This window comes from Balaenoptera borealis, assembly GCF_965194805.1.
Source record: "Balaenoptera borealis genome assembly, chromosome: 11".
Classification (NCBI taxonomy): domain Eukaryota; kingdom Metazoa; phylum Chordata; class Mammalia; order Artiodactyla; family Balaenopteridae; genus Balaenoptera; species Balaenoptera borealis.
The window spans coordinates 388,557-404,927 of NC_138868.1; the positions used below are offsets into that span (position 1 = coordinate 388,557).

Genomic DNA, 16,371 nt, shown 5'->3' on the forward strand with positions numbered 1-16,371 from the left:
ACGGTGAGGCGGGTGGTGCTTCTCCCACAGGCAGCCATCTGGTCCCAGGATTCCCTTGTCTGCTCCTTGTGTTTTGTAAGTAATTGCTCGGGTTTACACTTGGGTCCACCACCTCCCAGGCAGAGCAGTGTTGGCAGGCCTCGAAGGCCAGGGACAGGCCTTGGGCGCAGCACAGATGGAGCCCCGTTCACGGCGGAGGGGCCCCAGGTGCTACCCCCTCTGGGGCCAGGGGGGAACATGTGTCCTGAGGGGCCCTTGTGCTCTCGGAGCAGAGTTTGTTGGCTCTAAAGCGTGGCCTGAGTTTCTTCACTGTGAAGTCAGGAGAGCGGGTGTGCACAGGAGGCCTACGTGGTGGGGGGCAGGGGGCTCCCTTCCTGGGCCCACAGGTCACGGGCTTCCCGTGAAGTGGGGTGAGGCTCGCACCCACAGTGCCCCTCCCAAGCCTGCCCCTGGTCAGGACACCAGCACTGGTTCTTGGGACCTTTTTATTAGATCGGGAGGGGTTGGGGGACCAGCCTAGCCGGGCTGCTCCACCTCCATCAGGAAGTGCTCCAGGAAGTGCTCCAGCTCATCATAGAGGCTGTTGCAGCTGGACAGGCAGAGGCTGAGGCTGCCGCTGTCCAGAGAGGACGCGCCTTCGCGCTGCACGCCCTCCAGGTATGCCCGGCACAGCCATGGCTCCAGCTGCGGGGAGGGTGTGGTCAGGCCGGGGGAGGGCTGTGTGCAGCCTCCCTCCCTCCCACCCACCCACCCACCCCAGGGACCCTCCACCTCACCTTCACCAGGACCAGGCTCTTCTCCTTGGGCCTCCCCACTGACAGGTCCTGCCCAAAGCTCAGGTAGATGGTGTAGTGAGGGGAGCCCCGGCGCCGGCAGGCCTGAAACTCCCCCAGTTCTGCAAAACAGGGCTTTGGTGAGGGGGGGGTGGGGGGAGGCCCTCAGCCCCAGGGCAGGTGCATCACTGACCTTGGAAGAAGGTGCCGAAGTCAAAGATGGGGGTGTCGCAGTTCCGGGGCAACAGGCGGGCGGGGGTGGAGGGGCTGGCCGAGCCCAGGGGCCCTCCCACCTCCCAATAGACCTTGCACTTGCCCAGGCGCCGGGCCCACAGCCTGAGACCCCGGAGTTCCAGCTGCAGGCCGGGGGCCACGTGCTGCAGCAGCTTCTCTGTGTAGTGCAGCTGCTTCTGGTCGGGCAGCTCGGCGGGGCTAGGAAAGGCTACTCGCTGGGGCTCTAAAGCCCCACCACCTACACCGGGGGGGCCATACAGGAGCACACAGCTCGGGCGCCCCACCACCTCCTGCAGCACTGTTCGGCCCTTGTACGTGATGGTCAAGTCCAGGGCCCCCAAGCTGGGCAGTGTGTGCAGACCGAGATGTGAGCAGGTAGGACCAGCCACGTGCAGATGCCCTGCCATCAGGGTGCAGGCACTGGGGGAGGCTGTGGTGCAGGGCTCCGCCTCTCGGGGCTGCCACGAGGCTGGGGGTGGGCCTGTGTCTGGAGAGGAAGGCAGGCCTGAGCTGGCACTGGAGCCGCCAGCTCCTCCCTTTTCCTTCCACATGTCCCCTAGCTCCTGTTACCTGGGCCTGGGGCTGTGGCACCACATTCACTGTGGCAGGCACAACTCCCAAGCAGGGAGCTCTGGACCTGAGGAGGCTCAGCTGTACCCAACAGGGATGGTGGCCCACCTCTGGCCAGCACCATCGCTGCTGGGCACCCCCCTCCCCCGGGCCCTCTCTCTCCAGGGACTCTGCTGTCCTGCCTGTCCCTCCCCTTGGCACACAGAACCCTGCAGGGCAGAGCATCCCCCTCCAACAGCCCCTCACCAGGAGCCTCGGGGGCTATCGTCTCCACCCCACACGCAGCTTTCAGCAGATGCTCCTCCAGGCAGCTCTGCTGCAGAGCCTGGAGCAATAGGTCCCCAGCATCTCCAGCTGGGCTTGGGGCACAGGGCTCAGGGCTCAGTCCGGCCAGCCCATGCCCCAGCCTCTCGCCAGCATCTGCTGCCAGGTATGGCCCCAGAAGCCCATCCTGCAGGAGAGGACAGTCCCAGCATAAATAAGCAGCTCCCCAGCCCCAGTAAGGGGGCAGCCCCAAGGTGGGATCCAGGAGGGCAGAGTGACCTTACCTTTGTAGGTGGGGTATCTTCAAGGACCTCGTCCTCCCCCTGGCTAATGCCTGGGCTTTCTGAGGGAGAATTAGGGTTGGGGGAACACTGGACCTGAGACTCTGGAGTGGGACACCTAGGTGTGAATCCCTGGGCAGCTCCTCAAAGCTGAACCGCACTTCCCCTTCACTGGTCCCAACAGGCCCATGAGCTTCCTCCCAGCGATCCCCAGTCCCCCTTAGCCGCGCCACACGCCCTCACCCCGGCCCCGCCATCCCCCAGCAATCTGGCACCAGCCTCTCCCATGCCAGTTTTCTAAAACCGAAAATCCGACCCAGCGGCTGCTCCCGGGACAGAGCAAAGTCTCCCTGCCGGCAGCCCTGCCGCGGCCTCCTCACCTCCGCACGCCGGCTCGGGGGTGACCATGTACACCTTATGAGGGTCGGTAGGGTCCCCCGAGTTGTCTTGCAACATCACGAAGCGCCGCGTACAGCGCAGCGCGCACCGGAAGTTGGTTTTCCAGGAAGCTCGGAACGCACTCTCGGCGGTCGGCCGGGCACCTCCGCTGCTGCGGAGAGGCCACCTGCCGCGGGCCACGGCCCAGGCCTGGGGAGAGAGAATGAGTGGATTACGCGACCCGGACACTCGGGCTTGGGCCTGGACCGTCCCTCCCCCGCCCCGGGCGGGGCTGGGGCCCCACCTTGAAGATGCGCGAGTCGGCCTCTCCCAGGTCCTTCCGCGCGAAGTGCTTCCAGGGCACGCGGAAGCGCGTTCGGGCCGCGTCCAGCCACCGTAGTCCCTCGTAGCGGCCGCTGCTGACCTCGCCCAGAAGCCAGTCTCCGAAGAGCACGCGCGGGGTCCCCCTGCGGGCGGAGCAGCCGGGCGTCAGGGCGCGCGCGGGCCGCCGGGGGCGTGGGGTCGGCAGCGGGCAGGGCGGCGGGCTCACCCGTCGGGAGCCACGGCCATTGCTCCCTCCGCAAGGGCTGGGCGTGGAGAGAGCGGGGCTCCCTCCGCAGCGAGGGCTGGGGTCGCGGGGGCAGTCAGGGGATGGCGTAGGTGAGAGGAGGGTTCCGCCTGAATCTCCGCAGGTAGTCCCGGTGTTGGGGTCCCAAGTGTTGGGGTCACAGATGGAAGCTGAGGGCTTCTGGCCACAGCGGTGCCCAGGTGAGTCCTAGCCAAGGAGGCGATGGGTGTGGCTACAGATGCGGCGGGGCCTCGGGCACACGAGGGGCCACAGGTGTCGAGCCGGCGTCCAGGCTGGGCCCTGCGGGGGCGCGACGGGAACGGCCGTAGGAAAACGAAACCGCGCGCTGCGGGAAAACGAAACCTAACCTGCTCCGCCCCGCGCGTCACCGCAACCCCCAACTCCAGGTCCCCCAGTTCCGGACCCGTGCCCCACGCCGTCACCCGCGCTGCCCGCCCCCTCCTGGTCACTGCTCCGCGGAGCGAACCTGGGGTCCGACGCGGCCGTCGCTGCCTTTCTCGCTCCGCGTGGGTCGAGAGTCCCGAGTATCTGGTACTGGCACCGCCGGGGCGGGAAATTTTGCCACCGCTGGGGCTGCGGAGCAAGCGCTTTTATGGTGGCCGGGGCCGGAGGCGGGGCCGGGGCCAGGGAAGTCACGTGCTCCCGGGGGCGGGGGCGGGGGCGGCACTGGGGTCCTGGCTGCTGCAGGGCACAGCCCCTGCGGGGTCCAGCCGCTCCCCTCCCTCGCCCAGCGCTGCGGGGGGCTGGGGCGCCAGCAACCAACGTGGTGGGAGAAGCAGTGGGATAAGCTGGGGACCCCAGGGTCAGAAACAAAACCTGGCAGGTCCCTGAGCAGACGAGCGGGTGAGGGGGGTGCGTGGGAGGAGATGCAGCTGTGCTCTTCGGATTCTTACCAGTGACAGTTGTCCAGGCAAGAATACTCAAACACTGTCGAGATTAAAATATTTGGAAAGGAATCGGAAATGCCTTTTCGTGAGGAAAAAACGCCAGTGATGCATAAGGGACAGTGGCGGTGGTCGGGGCTGAAGTCCTGACTGAGGGCCGCCCCTGAGGAAGCCAGTGGAGGGGGCTCGGTCCCCAACTCCGTGGCTCTGGGTCGCGTCCACAGCCTCTGTCCTGTGCACCCACTGGCCCCACCTGCTGCCCGGGGCCCAGGGCCTGCAGGCCACTGTCGCAATGGGCCAAACCTCCCCCCTCCACCCCGCACCGCCCGTCACAGCCCAGCCACCTGGACCACCTGCCTCCGAAGGCGCCCCAGCGTGTTTACTGCCCGCACTGTAGCCCACAGACGCGGGAGCGTGACCCCCTGGAAGGTCCCCGGGCCCATGTTCTCCCCAGTGAGTGTCCTTGAGGGTGGCTTCTCAGCCTCCCCCAGGGGAAGAATCTCTGTGTTGGGTCGGCCGTGGTTAGACAAGGAGAGGAACTTCCTGGCCACCAGCTGGCACCGAGCCTGGGAAGCCCCGCGGGCGCAGCAGGTGGTTTACGGGAAACAGCACCCAGCGCTCTGGGCAGGGAACGACCCCGCCCACCCCTCTCCGCCCCCACGGCACCCCTGGCGGTCCCTCTGAGGAGGACTCAGTGCAGGGTGGGAGCGAATGGACCACGTCCTGACCACCCCCACTGGCAGCCCCTTGGGGCAGACCCCACGCGTCCCCGCAGATCCGAAAATGTCACTTTATTCTGCGCAATGGAGTTGGGGGAGAGCGACCAAGCCGACTCTGGTGATCCCGACTTGCCGGGAGAGGAGGGGCGGCCACGCTAGAGGTAGATGGAGTCGGAGCCAGGCGCGTGCTGGGCGCCCCCGCGCAGGCCCACCTCTGCGCCCTCGTCGCCGCTGCCCTCGCTGCCCTCGTTGCCAGCACCGTCCACTTCCGAGGCAGGCGTGTTGAGGACCACCACGTCGGCCTCGGCCCCGATGTCCTCGCCGAACCACACCGCCTTGTAGCCACCCTCAGGCCGCCGCTCCTTGGTCAGGATGGACCTCACAGCTGCCGGGCCGTCCCCATCCAGGGCCACCGCAGGGGACTCGGGGACTCGGCGGAGGGTCTCCGGGCTGGGGGGCTTGGGTTCTGGGGGTGCAGGCTCTGGGGGAGCCGGCGGGGTGGGACTGGATGAGGGGCTAGGAGCTGGCACCCAGTTGGCCTCGTCGGGGTTGTTGAGGAAGGCCTGGTTGTCAAAGCCTTGGGGCTGGGGCTCCTGGGGGGCGGGCGGGAACCAGCAGTCAACCAGACCAGGCCTGGGCTCAGACCACCCCTGTTCCCCCAGAGACAGGCGGCTAGCTGCTCTGCCTCTCTCTGCCCTCCTCCCCATCTTGGGACTACGGTGTGCACGCCCCGTCTCTCCTCCCCTCTGCCCTCCATCTCCCGGAGGGACTCGTGGCCTCCGCGCGGCCTCTCTCTCCACCCTGCCGCTTCTCCACCAGCCCCGCTGTCCCTCTGCTGCTGCCCGCCCTCTCTCCTGTTCCGCTTCTCCAGCGCTCCCTCTCCCGTCCGTTCCCCCACCCCAAGGCCTCACCAGCGCTTTGCCGCAGCAGCACTTGAGTCGGTGGCCATAGTGCTTGTGGACGAGCACCGTGAGGGCGATCAGCGCCAGAAGCAGCAGCGCGCCCAGCGCCCCGCCCAGCGCCCCCATCTCCACCACCGAGAAGCGCCGGTCCTCAGCGGGGCCTCCACTTGGCCTGCCGTCCACTGTCGTGCTGCCTCCTCCGGTCCCGGGCGTCCCTGCTGGCAACACCGCTGCCCACTCACTGTCCCACCCCAAGCGCGCCCAGGCCAGCCCGGGGCAAGCTCGGGACACCCTAAGAGCAAGCTAGGCCTGGCCACCGGAGGTGAGGTTTGCAGGAGTGGGCACCACTGACCCCCGCCAGGGAGCCCCGATAGGCCGGGCTGCTGGGAGCGGGGAGGGGGTCAGTGCCCGCCAGTTCCAGGTGGAAGGCAGGGGGCCAACATGCCAGGCAGGGAGCTGAGGGTAGCACGGGGCCTGTGGGCTGAATGGCCCTGGGAATTGGGGGGGGGGGGGGTCGCTGGATCCTAAGTCTGGCCTCTGCCCCACCCTCCACACACCTTCCCTAGCTTACCTCCTGGGGCCCCCCGGGACCTGTCTCTTCGCCAGACCAGAACAGACCCCCCTTGGGGTTTCGTGGTCCCCATGGTCGTGCTGGGCCGACCTGGGGTGGACCCTACCCCACAGCGACCGCCCAGAGTCCTGAGTTAGAGAGCATGAGGGTAACTAGGGTAAATGGTGGTGCTACCTGTGGGCCGGAGGGTGCTGCTGGGCCCAGGGGACTTTGGCAGAGAGGTTCCTGGCTTCGAGGTCTGTGCTGAGCCCCCGCTGGGTGAGGCTGATGGGGGGGAGGGGCTGGTTCCCACACTGGGGAGCCCCCCAGGCTTCGAGGAGGCCTGTGGCCTCCGAGTTGTGCCTGAGGAGGGGTGTGGGCCGCTGTTCCCCCCAGAGCTGGTCGTGGAGGACCCCTGAGAGGGCTCAGGGGGCCGGGGGGCTTCCGACGTGGTGCCGCTCGAGGGTCTGGTCACTGAGCCCCCACTGGGTGAAGCTGACGGGGGGGAGGGGCTGGTTCCCACACTAGGGGGCCCCCCAGGCATGGAGGAGGACGGAGGCCTCCGAGTTGTGCCTGAGGAGGGGTGTGGGCCGCTGTCCCCCCCAGAGCTGGTCGTGGAGGACCCCTGAGAGGGCTCAGGGGGCCGGGGGGCTTCCGACGTGGTGCCGCTCGAGGCTCTGGTTGTTCCTGCGGTCTCTGAGGACGTGGGGGGGCCTGGAGCCAGGGCCAGGGCTCAGGCTCGCCACTCCCCCTAGCAAGAAGCCCTCCCCGAGCCGACCCGGGGTCCCTGGGAGGCTCACCTGTGGGGGTGGGTTCCTGTTCTGAGACTCGAACCTCCACGACCGCGGTCGCTGTGCCTGAGGTCACCGTGTTGTTGGCCTCAACCTGGGCAGGAAGGGGGCTTGTCCCTCCTGGGCTCCAGCTTGACCCCTGGCCCTCGGAGATACCGCCCGCCTCTCACCTCTGCATAGAAGACCCCGGCGTGCACCAGTGAAGCACCAGTGAGCACGGCCTCCCCGTCCATTCTGAAGTCAGAGTTGTTGGTGATCCGATACGTGATGGCCGAGTTGAGGTCCTGGACGTGGCCCCAGTGAGTCCTGAGCCCAGGCTGCTCCCCAGACCGCTCCAACCCCCCCACGGCAGGAGGCCGGGCAGACCCAGGGGCCAGGCGGTGCCTACTGGGAACTCAGGATCCTGGGCCCGGATCCTCAGAGGCTGGGAAGGGGCAGCTGCATCCCTGATGGCCACGCCCACCCCAGAGCCGAGCGCCACAGTGCCGCGGTACAGGCTCTGGGGGAAGCGGGGCGGGCTCCCACCGGCGGCCCGGGCCTCCACCGTGACCTGGGTCACCGAGTATCTGGCATGATCCGCCTGCTCGGCCTGGGGGTTGGAGAGGCAGCAGTGACCAGCAGGTCCTTGAAGGGTGAGCCCTGTAGCCAGGGGCCCAGGAAGGGCCCGTGGAGACCTGGCCCTGTGCGGGCACCCACCTTGACCAGCAGAAAGAACGTCTTGGGGCTGGGAATGCTCTTGGTCACGGTGAGGTTGCCTGTGTTGGCATCAATGGAGAACGAGCCATCCTCGTTTCCTGGGAAGACGGCGGGAGGGTTTGGCTGCAGCCCCCTCTGGAGGCCTGAGGTCCCAGGGTCCCAGCTGGTTCTGCCCATGTGGGGACGGGGGCAGGGTGTTGCATGGAGAGAGAAGTTGGGGGCTGGTGCCCACTCACCCCTGATGATGCTGTACACGATGGGTTGATTGATACCCCGGTCCCCGTCCACGGCGTAGATGGGCCCAGGATGCAGGATGAGGGGTCCTGACTGCGGGAACAGGGAGGGAAGGGTACGCCGTGGAACTGGAGCCGTGGCCTCCACTCAGCCCCTCCTGCTCCCCTCAAGGAGATCTGGAGTAGCCCCAGGGGGCAGTCAGGGACCCAGCTCGGTCCCTGGGGTCCCTCACTGGGTCCCAGGGGCCTGGCTGGCTCTGCCCTGAGGACAGCTGGACCCTGTTTCCTCATTTGAATTTCAGAGGCCCTGTGTCCCACTTGCCACCATGGGGTGGGGCAAGATTGGTTTACGAAACATCGTTCACATTTGCTTGAAAATCACAACCGACTCTGGCCCCGTGGCAGCCAGGCCCATGCTCACGCTGCCCTGTTCCTCCGCGCCCCCTGTACCAGTGTGTGGCCTGTGGGCACAGTTCTGTGGTACTGGGCGTGGATGCAGACAAAACCGTCAGAGTACGTGCAGGGCAGGAACCAGGGGGGCCGCAGGTCGGCGGGCTGCACCTCCAGGACCAAGGTGGCCGTGGCCGTGTGGCTGGGCTCCACGTTCTCCTCTCGCGTGTCCTGCAACAGCGCAGCCCTGCCGTCAGGCCCGGGGGCCTGGGGCTGGAGCGGCTCGGGTGGGGCCGTGGGCGCCTGGGACGAGGGCGGGAGTGGCCTGCTCACCCGGACCAGCAGCTGGAAGGTCATGTTCGGCCACCTGTCGAAGTCCAGTGACCGGTCCAGCCGCAGCTCTGGGCGGTTCGCACCCACCAAAGAGAAGAAGCCGCTGGCACCCTGGGGAGGTGGGGGACTCAGCCTGGGACCCCGGGAGGACGCGCAGAGGTGGGGATGCCCAAAGGGAAGGGCTGGGGGCACTGACCGGGGTCACTTCCTGGAGGGTGTAGAACAGGATGTCATTTCTGTCGCGGTCCTGGGCCTTCAGCTCTGTCTCGGGGATGACGACGGCCTTCACTTTAGTGTCCTGGGGGACGGAGGGGGGTCGGTCTGGCCACGCCCGTGACCCCCAGGGTGAGACCCCCGGCCACTAGCCCTCTGCCCTCTGGCCCCCATCCCGGGCGCCAGGTGCCCCGGATGGCATGCACCGCTGCTCCCTTCCACTCACCTCTGGCACCCTTTGGGCCTTGACTTCAAAGGGGAACCTGGGCGGGTTGTCGTTGGCATCCAGCACTGAGACGAACACCCTCAGCTGGGTCACCTGGGGGAGGGAGGAGGGTCCCCGGCCCAGCGGCGTGAGCTCAGTCTAGGCACTGGGGTGCAGTTCCCAAGACAGCTCTCTGCCTGGGGCTCAGGCGTTACAGACAAGGAACAGAAAGTAATTTTTTAAAAGCACAGAAGGTGCGAATGCCCTGGAGAAAATTAACGCAGGCACTGGGGGCGTGACCAGCAAAACCCCAAATGAGGAAAATGGCAAAACAATCGAATTTCTACAAGCATAAGTCTCACGGAAGATCAGGACACCCATACGTTGAAAGAGACGTGAGAAAAACATCAACCGGCTGCGTCGGGCGGACCTTGCTGGCCGGAAACTGCGGAAGACTGCTCGGGGGCGGGGGTGGGGCGTCGGGTGCTGCGCTGCTGAGGAGGCCCTGCCTTTTCCGGACGTGACAACACTACCGCGCTAAGGAGAAGCGGCCTTGTCTGCTAGAGGCTCATCCTGAGATATTTGTGGGTGGTGTGCTGTGACGTCGGGCGGGGGGCACCCACGGGGCTCAGGGAGACCACAGAGCTGGCTGGTGCGAGGGGCTAGGGAGGCGGGCGCAGGTGACAGGGAGCAGCCGGGGTGGGGGGCTGGGGGGCGCGGCGTGCCGCTGGGCCTTTATTCGCTTTATTTGGGAGGGCAGGGACCGCTGCTTGCTTTACCGGATAGGATCGTTCTCCTGCCATTCGGAGAGTGGACTGGGGTGGGCGGGGCCAAGAGGGGAACAGATGGGCCAGCCGGAAGATGCTGGTGTCTGAGGCCCAGTCAGCCGGCAGATTTGCTGGAGGACCGGTGTGGGGAGGGGGAGGTGAGGACTGAGCTGGCAGGGCGAGGTGCCTCTGGGGGGGCCTTGGATCTCGGGGTGGGGGTGTCTGTGGGGTGTGATGTCCTTCCGGGGCCGGCTTTGTGAGTCTGCGGCTCAAGGCACAGTCTGGGCTGGAGGAAGTGTGGGCGTTGCGGGCACAGAGGTGACACTTGAAACACACCACTGGGTGAGGTCACCAGGGAGTGACCGTGGGCCAGGCAGAGCAGGGCACAGAGGTCCAAGCCGGAGCCCTCTGACATCACGGGGAGGGTGGGGACGTGGGGATGCCGGGAGGGGGTCTGGGGGGCCGACTCACCACAGTGTCATCCCTCTTGCACTCCAGGACTGCTTGCAGCCTTGAGTTCTCCTGTGGGGGGCAGGCAGGTGTGCGAGGGTGCGGGCAGGTGTGGGAATCACCTGGCCAGCTGGCCCAGCCCCCGCCCCATTCCACAGGTGAGGAGACGGAGGGCGAGAGCAGCAGGTGCTGGCCCAGGGTCCCTGTCATCCGTGCTGAGTCCAGAGCGCGTCGGGGCCCAGGCAGCTTCGTCCCCCGAGGGCCCCACCCCCTCAGGGCCAGCCCTCAGCCAAGCCTGGGGGCCCGAGAGGCCCCCTGGGCAAACTGAGACCCAAAGATCCCCAGAGAGCCCTTCTCTGGGGAGGAGTGTGGGTGGCCGCCTGGGTCCCATGGAGGGTCGGCCACCCCCGCTGACTCCATGGGCACAGCCAGCCCTGGGCCCGCCATCCACACCTCGTAGTCCGGGGTCACATTGAGAAACAGCTGAGTCCCCTGGATCCGAAATGCGAAACGGGTGGACGAGGGTCCGAGGGTCACCTGCTGGCCCTCAGGGACGTAGATGTCGAGGAGGTGCAGCCCGGGACTCGTGTTCTCCTTGACTTCGAAGAAGGTCTTGTTCACAGAGCAGACTGGAAGTTGGAGAGGAAGAGTCGGTGCCGGCCAGCCCGCCACCTGCCACCCGGCCCCCCTCCCACTGCCCCCAGTACCCTGGGCCTGGGCCGCGGCCACAAGCAGAGGGAGCAGCAGGGCCCAAGTCCCCATCTCAGCAAGCAGGCGGCCCCGGGGGAGGGTCCGAGCCCGGCTGGCGTCTGGGACCCTCTGAGCGGCTGTGTTGCTGGCGCAGTCTCTGCCTGGGCGACCTTCGCCCCTGCCAGGCGCCGCCCCACTTTATGATCCTTTACAACCACTGCCGCTGACGAACCACAGGACTGGCCTCCACCAAGGGGGCTCCCGCCGGCCGCCGGCCAGGCCTCGCCAACTGCCAGGAGGGGCAGACCAGGTGGTTATCCGGCCGGAACCGGGCCACATGCAGGGGCTGATGGGCTCAACCCACAGACCCTAAGACAGAGGAACCCAGAGCTGGTGGGCGGGCACCGGGGGCCTGGGCGGGCCGGGGCTGGGACTTGGGGTGGGCTTCTGTGTTTGCTGTACTTGCCCCCCAACCCGGGATGCCCCTCTGCTGGGCCCCTCTGCCAGAACCCTCGTGGACGCAGCTCCTAAGGCGGTCCGGGAGGTTCAGGCCACAGGTGTTCCCCTCCGGGCCCACCTCCTCTCCCCGAGTTAACCCTCTAGGTCTGGAAGGGAAAGGCTATATGTGTCCTAGGGACTCCCCTGCCTGTCCCAGAAACAAGCTGGCTTCTTCCAGGGGGCTGGGCGGGGTCACAGTGACAAGGATGGCAGTGCTTCGGGGCAGCTGGCAGCTGGTGGGAGGGGACCCTGGGTCCCGACAGAGGGGCATCCTGGTGAGGGGCCCATGGCACAGGCCCCCAACTGGGAGAGGACACTGGGTGGGGGAGGGGCTGCTGTGCCGGGTCGGGCGGAGCCCTTCGCACCTCCAGGCCCCAGGCCGTGGGCGCCTGAAACGCCTTCGCGGAGCAACCCTGAGCCCGTGGTCCTACAAGGCCTCCTGCAGCCTGGCACTTAGGGTGTCATCACCGGCCCTGCTTCACAGGCCCCGGGAGGTCAAGCCACCCATCCAGACTGCATGCCTGGACCGGGAGCCAAGACTCATGCTCAGGTCCTTTCACTGGGGAGTGGCCTCCTGGGTCCTGCCTGTCGCCTCTTCCTGCTTGGCCGAGCCTCCTTGCCCCCTCACCGCTGCCCCCCGGGGCAGGAGCTGGGAGACATCTGAGCCCCCCCAGAGCCCCTGAATGTTTGCTGTGTGGATGCCAGAGGCGCTGGGCGGCTTCCAGGGAGCTCAGTGGATGGCGCAGGAGATAAGGAAGCGCAACGATGAGGCTCCCCGCTGGCTTCCCAGGTTGAAAGGGCAGCTGGGCGTGGCCGCGGTCCTAGAATCCCGAGGACGGGTCTCCGCTTCCCTCTGGCAGCCCTGCCCTGCAGCGGCTTCCTCGATGGTACCCAGACGGCGCACAGAGCAGGCTCACAGGGCCAGGGTCTGAATTCCTCCTTTATTGGTGCCACCTGCAACCCCCCCTCCTCCCACCCCCTCCCCGTCCAGGCTCCCCGTGGGAGGTTGCTTCTTCCTCAGGGCCTCATCTGCATCCCCTCAGCAGCAGGGATGGCCGGCTCCGACAGCATGACCCCAGCCCTCAGTCCAAGAGGCACCTGGGGGGACCAGGCCTGATCCCCGGGGGGCCTCAGGGGCATCCTGCAGAGAGAGCCAGGTTAGGGGTTGGGGGCTTGGTGCTGGAGACCGCTGCCCACCTGGCAAAACTGGGCCTTCTCTGGTCACCAGCGCTGATGGTTTCACCCTCCCAGACCCCTGGGCCATTGCTGTGTCCAGTTGTGCCCGGGACCTAGGGTGCCCCACCCAGGGAGGGAGGCTATGGGGCAGGGGATGGGGGCTGGGGGGCTGGGGCTGGTGCTCACCAGGCCTGCAGGGTGGGCGCGTCCGACCACAGCAGGCAGAGGTGGCCCTCCGCAGAGTTGGTCCAGGCTGTGCTGTTCTCTGTGTCCTGCTCGCTGCTCCCCACCCCAAGTCTGAGTTAGTCTGGAGTTGGGGAGCCCCCCCGGCAGGTCCCCCCCGTCCCGCCGCCCCTCACCTGCGCTTCCCCACCAGGCCCTGCAGCAGCCGCTGCAGCCGCGCGCTCTCCCGCAGGCGGCTGAGCTCGCTGGTGAAAGTCCCGTCCGAGTGTCGCGGGGCCCTGCGGAGGGGACGCGGAGGGGGCCGTGGGGGGTCAGGGCCGGGGCGGGGTGGGGGCGGGCGGGCGCGGGCCCCGGGGCCGCGGGCTCACCTGGGGGGCGCGGGGCGCGCGGCGCAGCCCCGGAGCGGCGGCGGCGGCGGCAGCAGCATCAGCAGCAGCAGCAGCAGCAGGGCCCGCGTGGCCATGGTGGGCGCCGGGCGGGGGCTGAGCGGCCGTCGGGCCGCGGCCCCTTTATAGCGGCGCCCGGGAGCGGGAGCGCGAGCGGGGCGGGCGGGGGTCAGCGCCGCCCCGGCTCCGCGCCGCCCGAGCCGCGCCCCATCGATCGCGCGGGAAGGTCAGGGCCGCCCCCCCAGCTGTCGCCCCGGCCGGCCGCCCGCCCCCACCGCCGCGGTGGCGCCCCTCGGCGGGCCCGCTGGGGTTGGGCGACCGGGGACAAGGGGACCCCCGCTGGGGCGGCGGGCGGGACCTGCGGGGGGTCGGCCCGTGCAGTGACCTTTCCCAGTCGCCGGGCGCGGGGGTCGGGGGAGCGGCGGGCAGGTGGGGCGGGGGGTGGGGGTGGGGAGGGGGCTGATGCCGCGCAAGACCCGGGCCTGGGGCGCCTTGGCCTTTGGGTGCATTTTTGGAGGCGGGAGACCTGAGCCTGCTTCCGGCCTTTTACAGCCAGCACCCATGAAATCCTTACACATAAATTACAAATCGAGTAAGGGGACTTCTTATAAACCAGTAGTTCTTGTGTTAAACTTTATATGCATTTTAAAGATAATTAGCAGACTTTCTTGAGAGCAGTTTTAGGGTTACGGAAGAATGGAGCTGAAAGTACAGGAGCTCACACGCGCACGTGCCCAGCCTCCCCAGCGCCGGGCATTAGTTTGGGACATTCGTTACAATTGGTGAACCAGTATTGTACACTATTATTAACTAAACCCATGATTTACAGTACGGTTCACCTTGGTGTTGTGCATTCTGTGGGTTTTGACAAATGTACGATGACACGAGTCTGCTGTTGTAGACAGTACCACCCAGGGCCCTGCCCTAAAAATCCCCTGCTCGCCAGCTGTTCACCCCTCCATCATCAGCCCCTGATCTTTTCACTGTCTCCATAGTTTTGCCTTTTCCAGAATGTCATAGGGTTGGAAGCATACAGTCTGTGGCCTTTTCCTATTGGCTCCTTTCACTTAGTTATATGCATTTAAGGTTCCTCCGTGCCTTGTCATGGCCTGATAGCTCATTCCTTTTTAGTGCTGAATAATATTTCATTGTCCGATGGACCACAGTTTATTTATCCACTCACCTATTAAAGGACATCTTTGCTGCTTCCAAGTTTTGACAATTATGAATAAAGCTGTTGTAAGCATCTGTGTGCAGGTTTCTGTGTGGACATAAGTTTTCAGCTCCTTTGGGTAAACACCAAGGACCATGATTGCTGGATCCCATGGTAAGATTATGGTTTGCTTTATAGGAAAGCAGCAGACTGTCTTCCAAAGTGGCTGCACCGTTTTGCATTCACACCAGGGCGTGTGTAGTGGTATATCGTTGTTTTCTGTACATGTATTTGCAACAGCTGCTGTGGCCTCTTCTTGCACAAATTTGGCAAATTAAAACCCCTAAACTTTTTTTTTTTTTTTAATTTTTATTTATTTATTTATTTTTGGATGTGTTGGGTCTTCGTTTCTGTGCGAGGGCTTTCTCTAGTTGCGGCAAGCGGGGGCCACTCTTCATCGCGGCGCACGGGCCTCTCACTATCGCGGCCTCTCTTGTTGCGGAGCACAGGCTCCAGACACGCAGGCTCAGTAGTTGTGGCTCACGGGCCCAGTTGCTCCGCGGCATGTGGTATCTTCCCAGACCAGGGCTCGAACCCGTGTCGCCTGCATTGGCAGGCGGATTCTCAACCACTGCGCCACCAGGGAAGCCCCAAAACCCCTAAACTTTAACAACATTGACCGATTAATGACATTCATGAGAACACTCAAAATTCTGAGTAGTCGTTTAACCAGTCAGATGTCTTAGCACCTCAAACACTTAAGTGACCAGGCAGATCTTCATAGGAAAGATCTTCCTATTAAAAAAATTTTTTGCATGCAGTAAAATTGACTTCTAAAAAATTAACATACTGTAAAAATTGAATTTCAACACATGTACGGATCCATGTAACCACCACCATAATCAGGATACAGAGCAAGTCCATCACCCCAAAGAACTCCCTCCTGCTGCCCTTTGTGGTCACATCCACTGCCCTGAGTGACTTCAGTCACACCTGCTCGAGGTCTCCAGCAGTCACTAGCATAGAAGGACAGACCCGGGTGGAGCCGAGGCAAGGAGAGGCGGGCTGTGCCCTGCATGTGCACGGCACAGAGGATTTTGTAACTAGCTGCCTCCATCACGTCTGAATGGCTGTCGCCAGTTGTCTCTGCTGCTCAGAATCTCTCCAGAGACAGTCCTGGCCTGTGTCCTCCACACCCACGTGTGGCTGCCTCAGCGTTTCCTGCTGAAATGCGACAGGTAACGAGGACCGGACCCTGATGGGAACTGGAGCAGGAATGGACGGGTCCGCTCACACCTTGCCTCGTTTGGACCCTACTTTGAAACACACAACACAAGCTACATGACAAAACGCCACGTTCAACCCACAGATTTCAGGGAGAGCCCCAGGGATTTCCAGGATGTCAACCCTGGCTGGGTCCTCGTTACAAACGCACAGAAAACAGTCAACGTATGTGAATAGCTATTTGAAGCCTCTAATCGGACATCACTCTGTGTGTGGGATCCTAATAATGGCCAATTTCAGGATTCAGCGTTCTGAGGAAGAATATGCAGCTTTATTTTTTCACGGTAGGACATAGGAGGGAGCATTTTCGAAGCAGAAGAATTTCTCTCACTGTGACACAGTTTTATTCTCTGAATACTAAAGCACAGAAAATATTCTCTACTCTTTTTGTTTGTTTGTTTTAACCAAGATTTAAATGTCAAGTTTAAGTTAATTGTATCTACTCTTAGTTCTACATTAGGAGTGTCATAGGAGGGTATTGAAAATAATTAATTTCTCTCAAATCCTCGACCACTCTGCTCTTCCCCGCCTTCCACAGAACTGCACACTCCAGTGTGACTTATGTTATGTTTGGCTGGGTGCTTTCACAATGTCAGCCTGGGACCCACGGTAATAGAGTGCAGCCTTTCTGTGGCCTTAATGAACATCCCCTCTTAAGGACCGGAAAAAGAAAAATAACTTGTCTTATTATCGAGAATTAAAAACATACAAAAGTAGACAAATGCCCATGTACCATTACTCAGCTTCAACAATTTATGATAAATCTTATCTATCCCTGT

General features: G+C 64.1%; 3 protein-coding genes across 13 annotated transcripts; all 3 read right to left on the bottom strand.

The window, feature by feature from the left end:
• Window positions 1–468: 468 nt before the first annotated feature.
• Window positions 469–3,982, bottom strand: IRF7 (interferon regulatory factor 7). Of its 6 annotated transcripts, none has more exons than XM_082340722.1 (9): window positions 3,556–3,982; window positions 3,051–3,275; window positions 2,805–2,967; window positions 2,503–2,710; window positions 2,126–2,226; window positions 1,824–2,028; window positions 967–1,494; window positions 777–895; window positions 469–684 (listed from the first exon to the last, which is right to left on the bottom strand). In XM_082340722.1, exons 2-9 carry the CDS (start codon window positions 3,068–3,070, stop codon window positions 517–519), a joined length of 1,512 nt encoding a protein of 503 aa, XP_082196848.1. In that variant the 5' UTR covers window positions 3,071–3,275; window positions 3,556–3,982; the 3' UTR covers window positions 469–516. The 6 variants fall into 6 exon arrangements, with proteins under 6 accessions (XP_082196848.1, XP_082196847.1, XP_082196851.1 ...); XM_082340721.1 differs by having other exon boundaries at window positions 2,126–2,184; window positions 3,051–3,431; window positions 3,556–3,981; XM_082340725.1 differs by having other exon boundaries at window positions 3,051–3,414; window positions 3,556–3,668.
• A 767-nt stretch (window positions 3,983–4,749) lies between these two features.
• Window positions 4,750–11,098, bottom strand: CDHR5 (cadherin related family member 5). 6 transcript variants are annotated; one of them, XM_082340707.1, is made up of 15 exons: window positions 10,930–11,098; window positions 10,676–10,851; window positions 10,244–10,294; window positions 9,027–9,119; window positions 8,784–8,885; window positions 8,588–8,698; window positions 8,315–8,485; window positions 7,868–7,958; window positions 7,632–7,729; window positions 7,324–7,524; window positions 7,106–7,219; window positions 6,945–7,029; window positions 6,340–6,858; window positions 5,604–5,812; window positions 4,750–5,285 (listed from the first exon to the last, which is right to left on the bottom strand). In XM_082340707.1, the coding sequence occupies exons 1-15, from the start codon at window positions 10,982–10,984 to the stop codon at window positions 4,848–4,850; spliced, it is 2,514 nt and encodes an 837-aa protein (XP_082196833.1). In that variant the 5' UTR covers window positions 10,985–11,098; the 3' UTR covers window positions 4,750–4,847. The 6 variants fall into 6 exon arrangements, with proteins under 6 accessions (XP_082196833.1, XP_082196832.1, XP_082196831.1 ...); XM_082340706.1 differs by having other exon boundaries at window positions 6,340–6,717; window positions 10,930–11,083; XM_082340705.1 differs by having other exon boundaries at window positions 6,340–6,840; window positions 10,930–11,083.
• Window positions 11,099–11,208: 110 nt separating this feature from the next.
• SCT (secretin) lies at window positions 11,209–13,400 on the bottom strand. Its single transcript, XM_082340775.1, has 4 exons — window positions 13,138–13,400; window positions 12,946–13,047; window positions 12,773–12,865; window positions 11,209–12,551 (listed from the first exon to the last, which is right to left on the bottom strand). The coding sequence occupies exons 1-4, from the start codon at window positions 13,230–13,232 to the stop codon at window positions 12,428–12,430; spliced, it is 414 nt and encodes a 137-aa protein (XP_082196901.1). The 5' UTR covers window positions 13,233–13,400; the 3' UTR covers window positions 11,209–12,427.
• Between the last annotated feature and the right edge of the window lie 2,971 nt (window positions 13,401–16,371).